The sequence below is a fragment of the Parus major genome, chromosome 10 (assembly GCF_001522545.3).
Source record: "Parus major isolate Abel chromosome 10, Parus_major1.1, whole genome shotgun sequence".
Taxonomy (NCBI): Eukaryota; Metazoa; Chordata; class Aves; order Passeriformes; family Paridae; genus Parus; species Parus major.
The window spans coordinates 18893915-18903199 of NC_031779.1; the positions used below are offsets into that span (position 1 = coordinate 18893915).

Below are 9285 nucleotides of genomic sequence, written 5' to 3' on the forward strand. Positions count from 1 at the left end.
GAACATTCCCAGCTCTCCCTGGATCCTTCCCTTCTCCAGGAGAACATTCCCAGCTCTCCCAGCCCAGCTCCACCCTTGGAAAACACCCAAGCTGAGCTGGAGCAGCTCCAAGCAGCCCCTCAGTGGGAAATTTTTCCCTCTCCTTCGCCATCCTCCCCTCCTCTCTCCCCATCCCAGCTCCCAGCAGGCCCAAAGCAGCCGGGACTGCAGCCACAGTGGGCCGCACTTCCCACAGCTCCAAATTCCCAGGATTTTCAGGGCAGACCCTGTTAGGAAGGCACCAAAAATCCAATTGAACACGGAATTCTTTGCCAGGACTCTTTGAAGATCACAAAGCTCAATTGTGAAGCTCTGCTTTACAAAGCAAGCCGGGCTCGGCCCTGAGCCGTGGCTGCGGCTTCTCCTCAGACCCTCCCAGCCCATCCCAAGGGATGGCTCTGCCTGTGAGAAAGAGGCAAGTGGCCAAAACACCCAGCAGAAATCCAGTTAGGACCTGGATTTTAGGGAATCACAGGATTATTAATGCTGGAAAAGCCCTCTGAGAGGATCCAGTCCAACCATTCCCTGGCAGTGCCTCATGTCCGCGAGTGCCACATCCACAGGGCTTTTAAAGCCTTCCAGGGATGGAAACTCCCGTGGCCAGGCTGGAAAACCTTTTCCTGTGAGGAAATCTTCCCTAATACCCAACTTGGAGCATCCCCTGGCACAATTTGAGGCCTTCTCACCACTTTTCCCCCACAGGCTGAGGGGCTGGAGTTGACCCTGGGCTGGGTGAAAAGAGCAGAAATTACCCAGAGCAGACACAGGTGACTGAGGTGGGCATTTCTGGGCTGCTTTAAACAACTTTGAGTTGTTCAAACCTCACCACTTGCTCTCCTGGATGCTGCCAGGAGCAGGGATTTATCAGCTCCATCCCCTCCCAGAAAGAGGAGGAACAGTCTGGAGCTGCTGCTGGAATTGTCAGAATAAATAGAAAAGAAAAGGCAGCAAGAACATCCATTGATGGGTATGGCTTTGAACAGGCTTCACACCACACTTGTACCACCCAAAGAGAAAAACTATTTGAAATTTTTAATTTTTTTTACTTTTTTTCTGGCCACCTTCTGGCTGTGATTTGGAGGGAACATAAATGCTGTATAATTCTCTTGTTGTGCTGCTGTACATTTAGAACCTGGTTCAGATTTTTGCTGTGCCACTAGAGCAAAATCTCCTCTCCTGCCTGGGTTTCCTTGCCTTGATTGAGGAGCAGCTCTGGGATTTTGATGAATGATGTTTGGTCTTTGCTGTGGTCTGAAGAAAAGCTCAGAAAGTGATTTTTCATCACTCTTCTGATTTTTCTGGCCTTGCTCTGTTGCTGGATTGACCCAGCACTTCAGAATGCTGTGGAGGGCACAGTGAGCACTCCAGGTTCAGCAGCTTCCCCAAGAATTGTATTATTTTACCCATTTTTAGGGTACAGAAAACGTAAATTTCTGTATCTTCAAAGCAGGGACAGAGGGATGGAATGACAGGCAGGTGATTATTTCTCCAGGTGATGTCCTTCAGCTGGTTTTGATGCTCAGAGGTAAAAGAAGGAATTTTGACTCCTGATTTTCTTGCTGTCTCAGCCAGGGCAGAGCAGGAGAGTCAGGAATTTCCGAGGAAGGGGTGAAGCAGTCCTGGGGCAGAGCTGTGTGCCTGGAGCAGGGAATTAAAGCCAAGGAAACCAAACAATGAGCAAGTCTTTTATTGCAGATCAGACATCTCAGCAAATATTACAGCTTCACTTCAAAACAAACCTCGCAACTAATGAGGTGATAGCCGTGCATATTAATAAACCCCGAGCTGGAGTCATCACACCCACATCAAACATAAACATAAGATTAACACCTCCACCACTTCCTTGGAAGATGTGAGAATGTCCCAATGATAAGTGTGCTCTTTTCCCCAGAGGATAAGAAGTAGAAATGGAAGGGTAATGAGAAATTAACTTAGATTTAAAACAGAATTAGCAATTAAACAAGTCTAATCATGTACAAAGTCAAAGTTTGTCTAAAGACAAACCAAAATCTGTTAGGTTCAAGAATAAGTATAGACCGTGTGCATTTTATCTGCTGTGTTTTGCTTTGTTCACACCTGCTTATTAAAGGAAGTGCAGGAAATCAATGTTACCCACTTGTGTTTAATTGTACTGAGCTGCACTGGTGTGCTTGCCTCTGTGAGTATTGGGGCTGTTCCTATATATTACATATTTATATTTATATTTCTTTCATGGTTTGGGCACCTCAGTTCCAGGTTAGGTTTCAAATGGAAGTTGTGGAAGTGAACTTCAGTTGAAATGAGGGAGAATGGAGGATGTGGAGATCTCCTGCTGTGTGGCAGGAGGAGGTTTGTGCATCACTCAGAGCATCTCCTTTTCCCCCAGGATATCATCAATCCAAGGATATTCCCCTCCTCTTTGTTCTGGGACAGGCACTGGGGAGCATTCCCACCTTCCCAGCAGTGATTGTTTGCTGAGGATTTCACCAAAGATGTCCAGAGCTGCACATTTGGCTCTCCCCCTCTCCTGTTTTATCTCTGGGGGATGTAATCAGCATTAGGGCCACCTAATGAGGCACAGACACAAATCCAGGCGTGTTTGTGGATTTATCCACCTGGGATAGTGGAAGCTGTCCCTGCCCATGGCAGGGAGGGACAGGATGAGCTTTAAGACCCCCTCTCACCCCAGCCATCCCAGGATTCTGTGCTTCCACACATTTATTTATGTCTGTATGTAAACCTAAACACAGGCTTGCCCACTTATAGACCACTTAAGGCTTATTTAAAAAGAGAAATAAACCTGGCCCCTGCCAAACCACGCTGCTGCCTTCCTTGAACCTGGCCTGTTGCTGTTTGCTGTTTTTAAAAGCCAGGAGAAGTCAAGAGACAGCTTTTAAAGCATCTCAGGGCTTTTTTTTTTTATTATTTCTTTTTATTTTTTTTCCCCTCCCTCACACAATCATGAATCTGTTTATTTTTCAATGCCACCAACGAGTGAAATGTTTGGTGTTCAAAAAGCTGGCAACCTCTGATGGTTCTATTTACTGGTGAGTAAGAGCTTGGAGGTCCTGTTTGTTTGCAGAGAGGTGAAACTACTCAGGCAGCTCCATCAGGAGGAGAACTTGTTCATCCTCTATAATGATGCTTCATAGAAATCATTTGTATTAAGCAAACCCTGGTAATGGGAGCATAATGACCCCTTTTGGCTCTTGTTTAAATTCTTTCACTTCTCAACACTAATATTAATCACAAGCAGATGGTGCAGAACATTATTTATGCACACTCGTTTCCCAAACCCACAAAAAATATTTAACCCATTAACTGAAGTGGGTGATGAGACCAAAAGGCTGATTTTGCTGATGAGCTGATTTTCCTCCCTGCTTTCAGTATCAGATATTTTGTGCTGTCACTTCCTTTTCTTTCTGAGGAAATGAACACAGCCATTGGAATGTACAGCAAATACTTGATTAAATTCCCTGTTTTTTCATGGTGCTGTTGAATTCTGCTGGAAGGACAGCTTGGATTTGCCCTTACAGGCTTGGTTTGACTGCCCCTTGCTCTGCAGGGTCCCTTAATTACCAATTAGCCAATTACCCAGCGCTTTCTTCCCGTTAGGATTTTCTGTCTGCAGCTTTGTGGAAGGATTTTGGGATCCTTTTTGCTACAACTAAAAGCAGAACTGGTTATGCTCAGTTTTCCCCTAAAAGTTGGAAATCTGCTGGAATATCAGCATTCCCTGTGTGCTGCAGCTCCTGGGGCTGGGCTCATTCCAGCCAAGCCCAGCTCAGAGGTGGCTCCATATTTTTAGGAAGAAGGTGAGACAGGAATATTCTGCACCTCATCCTGCTCAGGATTCAGGAGAGAGCCTCTGCACTCTGTCTGCTCAGATTTAGCAAAGTCACTCAGCTCCAGAGGAGGCAAAACTCCATCAAAAGTGCAGCACATGGCTTGAATTCCTAAAGGTGGAGATCAGCAAACACAAACTGAGGCTCTGGGTGCTCAGGACTGGGGTTTTTTGGGGGGGGAAATGACAGAATTTACAGAATTTACAGAAATTACAGTGCCAGCAGTGTTGCTACCTCACTTTAAAAGTACTGACCCACCTGGGGTGTGTAGGAACTCCTGGATGCTCCCATTTTTAATCTGGATTTTTCAGCTGGAATATAGGCGAGCGTTTAATCAGCTTCTTAATTGAGGTTCTACATTTCTACATCGCAGAGACAAATTAAGGCAGCTCCTGTGGCACCAGGAAACAGCTGCTAAACCAAGGCAAACCTAATGATAAACAAAATTAGGTTCTTTTCTCGTTGGGTTTCATCCATCTGCCCCCAACCAGTGCTCACTTTTAGAGGAGGCACTGATTCAAGCTGTTGCTTTTAATCCATTTTGACAGAAGAAAGCAGTGATTAGGCAAAGCCAGGCTCTAATCTTGCCATGTTCCAAGCCAGGCTGTAACGTGAACGTTCTGCTCCCCTGCTGGCATCCCTGGAACAGCAAAGATGTTCAATGTTTCCTGCTCTAAAGCCAGGCTGGATGTGGAGTTTATTCCCATCTTGGTTTTATTTTACAGCAATGCACCCACTTCCTTTGGGGGACTCAGCATGAGGAGATTTGCACTGATACTCTGATTTTGGAAGGATTAAAAAAATTATTTATCATTAGTATTAGTATTAGTATTCTTTATTTTATATTTATATTTATATTTATATTTATATTTATATTTATATTTATATTTATATTTTTATCATTATATATTATATATTATGTATTATATATTATATATTATATAATATATATTATATATTACATATTACATATTATATATTATACATTACATATTATATGTTATATAATATATAATATATAATGATATATTTTATGATATTTTGTGATATTTATGATACTTTATTATATTTTATTTTATATTTTATTACTATATTCTCCTTATTATTTTTATTATTTTTTTTATTTCATCAATAGTTTATTTATGGAATTCCATCTTCGTTTCAGGCTGATTTTGCAGTTTGGTAAAATCCCTGTGAGTTCTTTTCCTGAGTGCACTTGCACTGGATGTTCAGGAGTTTATTCCCATGTTGGTTTTACAGCAATTTCCTCTGGCATCAGTGGGGGGCTCATCAGCATCAGGATATTTTCCCTGGTTTTGGGATGGACACTGATGATTTAATTGCTGGGATGGGGTTGGCTGATGATTTTAGGGCTCTGCAGAAGCTCTAAAACGTGGATGTGGAGCCAGAAGCTGTGAGGAACAGTGCAGAGAGCAGAGCTGCAGGATTAATCCCTGCCCAAATGTCCCACTTCCATCTATCCCTCTGGAATTCCAGCCTTTTTTTTGGGACTGATTTTGCAGTTTGTTAAAATCCCTGTGAGTTCTTTTCCTTGGTGTCTGTTCCAGCTTGGTGTCACCTGCAGGTTTAATAATGTGGATTTTTAGTATTGTATAAAATCATCTGTGTAAATACCATATAAAATCTGTGTGGAGAGGAGGTATTTTATATTTTTTAATATTTTTTATATTTTTTAGTATTTTTATATTTTTATATATTTTCACTATTTTTTATATTTTTATAATTTTTGTAATTTTTATATTTTTAATATTTTAGTATGTTTATATATTTCCATAATTTTTAATATTTTTATATTTTTTAATATTTTAATATTTTTTTATATTTATGGAATTTTATCTGTGCCTGCTGACTTACAAACCACCACATTTGAAGTAGATATTTGTAATATTTCCTCTCAAAAGCCACATTCCCAATGCTCTCTGGGCATTTGGGGCTGTCCTGTGCAGGGCCAGGAGCTGGATTTTGATGTGGCTCCCTTCCAATCAAAGATATTCTGTATTTATTATCCAGATAATGCAAATAATGTGTTTTTTTTCCCCCAAAAACAGACGTGAAACCATCCAATATGTTGGTGAACACCCGTGGCCAGGTGAAGCTCTGTGACTTTGGGGTCAGCACCCAGGTAAATTCCCCCTTTTTGCATGAATTCCCTTCCTGGAGTCAAAAATCACCTGGCAGCCCCACAGCAAACCCCTCTCTGCTGGGACAGCCCTTTTCATTTTTAATCTCTGGGCGACTTTTCCTTCATCTGAATATGATTGTTCATTGTTTAATGACAGTAAAAACTGCTGATATTGTAATTACTACTTACCAATAGCAAACTTCATTGAAATGCAGCTTTGATCTGGGAGCCTTTTGCCCAGACAAAAGGGAGGGCAGAGCAAGAGACGTGTCTGGGGAGCCCAACTGGCCCACAATAAAAATTAATATTGGGAGCAACAATAGTGGTGGGCTTTGACAATGAGCAGCACAAATTTTAATTAATTTCCATTTTGGGCCTCCCTGGAGGACTTCTCTGCTAGTGACCCATGAGCTCGTTGTGCTGTTGATTTGAATTTCAGCACCTTTTTCCTCTCAGCCAAACACGAGGCCCAAAGAGAAGGTCAGCCTTGTATTATGGGCTGGCAGGCTCTGTTGTCCCTCCAGCATTTAAGGGATGAATTGGGGCTTTATCCACATCTGACTGAAAAAAAAAATAAAAAATGAGTTGATCCTACTCCCTCCTAATTCACTTTTTATATCAGACTGGTTTGGGGGTACTAAAAGAAGAAGCATCCTGTTTAACACAATTGTTTAAGGTTATCTGCCATAAACTGTAATGCAGCGCTCGTTTAAATTGGAATCCTCATTCCCCAGCCCAGGCGAGATTTAATCATTTTTAACGCCTTGCCGGATAAATCCCTTCCCTTTTTTACATCATTTTTAGTTGATTTATAGGGATGATGATTGTAGGTTAAATGAGGAATAATTGCCCATTTTATTTCCACATTATCTTTATATTGTTCTAACAGACTGTTTTGTCTGATAGCTGGTGAATTCCATAGCCAAGACGTATGTCGGAACAAATGCTTATATGGCGGTAAGTGGATTTATGCGGGAATAACGTTTAAATGGGATTATCTGTCCTCTCTCTCCTTGTGTTTAACGCAGGATAGATCCTAAATCAACCCTCAAAACTCCATCTCTTCCCATCCTTTCCCCTCACCCCGTGGTGCAGCTCCACTTCTTGTTGAGAGGGAGGAGAAATTTGGAAAAGTGGGGGTTTTTTTATATTTATTTTCAGTTGTTTTTAGCTGAAAACAGAACGGGGAGAGCCAGTTGGAGGTTCAGGAAAAATCCAGATTTTCACTCAGCTTGTGGCTCTTTGCAGGTCACTGGCAGCCCCAACCCATCCGTTTTTTGGGAATGCTGGAGTTTAGGGAAACATTTCAGCCTGTGCAGAGGTTGTTGGGCATTCCCAAGGATCCCGTGGGAGCGTTTCCCATGGAAATCTGAAGCTAAAAACACTGGGATTGATAACACAAGGGCATTAAAGTGCAGGTTTTTAATTCAGAACACAGGAAGCCATCAGTGCTTCCACTTTTCTCTACAAATTTTGGTCAGTCTTTGTTAACTCAAGACCACTTTGGTCCTGTTCCTGTACATTAAAAGCCCCTAAAATTCCAATTTTTTTAATTTTCTTTTATCTGAGGATGCATCATTTAGGGCAGGGTTTGGGTTCAGAGCTGCCAAGTGCCAGCCTGAAGAGAGAACTGCACAAATCAGAGTGGATTTTCCAGCAGATCCATTGGATCCTTTTCAATTCTCCATTTCATTTGTGAAAACCCCTCGGTTTTTAAAGCACTTCACCAACTTTTTATTTTTTGGCCATTCAAATTCTCCCAGCAAACTGCTCCTGCTGTTGATGAGAAAAGAAACTGGCTTAAAAATAAAAACATAAACAGCACAAAGTGGTTGATGCTCGTGTTTTTCAAACCTCAGGGAAGGGGAGGGAGAAATCCATGACCTTTAATCGCTTTCAGGTGGGTTTTTTATTCTGATTTTTCTTGTCAGGGCTCCCATTTATTTGCTAAGTGCTTTTCCACTCGAGGTGTGCTCATTGTGTGGCTTCTGAAAGGCTCAAGTCACCATCCTAGAAAGACTTGGGCTGTCCTGTGTCATCAGAATACTCTGCAGGAAAATGGGGTTTTTTAACTAAAAAATATCATTTTTAATAGATTAAAAATAAAATAAAATAAATAATAACCAGGACATGGAGATCCAGACAGAAAAACAAAACAAAAACCAAAATTTGAATTCAAATGAATCAACTTTTCCAACTCAGCTGTTGCTTCAAACTGATCTTAAGCAGGGCTGAGAATTAAATTGTATTATGCTTTTAGTGCCCAAACCAAGATTACACTTCTCTCTCCCAGGTGTACATTAAATAAATTACTTTTTTTTTTTTTGACTTTCTGGATGAATGTGGTGCCTCCATGTCTTAATTGTGAATCAGAAGTTTAAGCTCAAGATGTGCTCCATCTGATTTTCTGTGTTCAAATGGCTTTGCTTCTTGATTGAGTCGTTTCTTGTCATCAAATTTCCAGGCAAGACCTCAAAAAATAATGAAGGTCATAAGCTTTGCTTCACCCATTTGGCAGACTGGCAGTGAATTTGAAACTCTTGAAAAAATTGAGGTTTTCTTGGAAAAAAAAGTCAAAAAAAAGCTTTTGGGGGGATTTTTTTAGAGAAAAAAAAGCTTTTTGATTGAGACATTAAAAACACATTTTCTGTAAAATCATTTCATCAGCATTTTGTACAGAAAAAAAAAGGTTGGATGAAAAAACAATCAGTTGTAGAAATTTTGAGGAGAAAATACTTTGGGCTGTGTATTTAGAGTGATCCACGTGTCACACCCTTGATACATCTATTATTCCTTTTTTCCTCTTTTTTTTTCCCCTTACTTCTAAATCCATCTTTTATTTCAAAAGTTGATTTCTTTTCCTATTTCATTTATCATTTGCCTAATTTATTTGTTATCCATCTTTTGTGAACCCACAATTCCTCACTAGAAGTTGCTGTTTAAAGCTTGAACTTTTAAGAAGAATAATTTAATGTGGCTCAGTGTGAATTATAAATCCACATTTGAATTATAAATCTCATTTGGTGGCTCAGGAAAGGCCCCAAAAATGGGGTGGGTGTTACCACCTTGCTTGGGCCAGCTTAGCACATCCCATAATCAGCTTATAAAATGAATTTTGGCTGCACATCTGCATCTTTGTGAGGAGATGAAAAATATTTCACTAGAAAAACTTGTCAGTACAAAAATCTTCCAGCCTAAAAAAAAAACAGGAGGTGTTATCACAGACATTTCTAATTTGTGCTGATTTAGGTTAATTATACTCAATAAATTAAAAAAAAA

At 40.7% G+C, this 9285-nt stretch overlaps 1 protein-coding gene across 1 annotated transcript in view; it reads left to right on the top strand.

Moving 5' to 3' along the window:
• MAP2K5 (mitogen-activated protein kinase kinase 5) overlaps positions 1–9285 on the top strand; it is a 132264-nt gene that overhangs the window by 55596 nt on the left and 67383 nt on the right. The window contains exons 13-14 of the mRNA XM_015638417.3: positions 5933–6006; positions 6913–6963. Coding sequence (XP_015493903.1) covers positions 5933–6006; positions 6913–6963 — 125 coding nt within the window. The remainder of the gene's footprint in view (positions 1–5932; positions 6007–6912; positions 6964–9285) is intronic.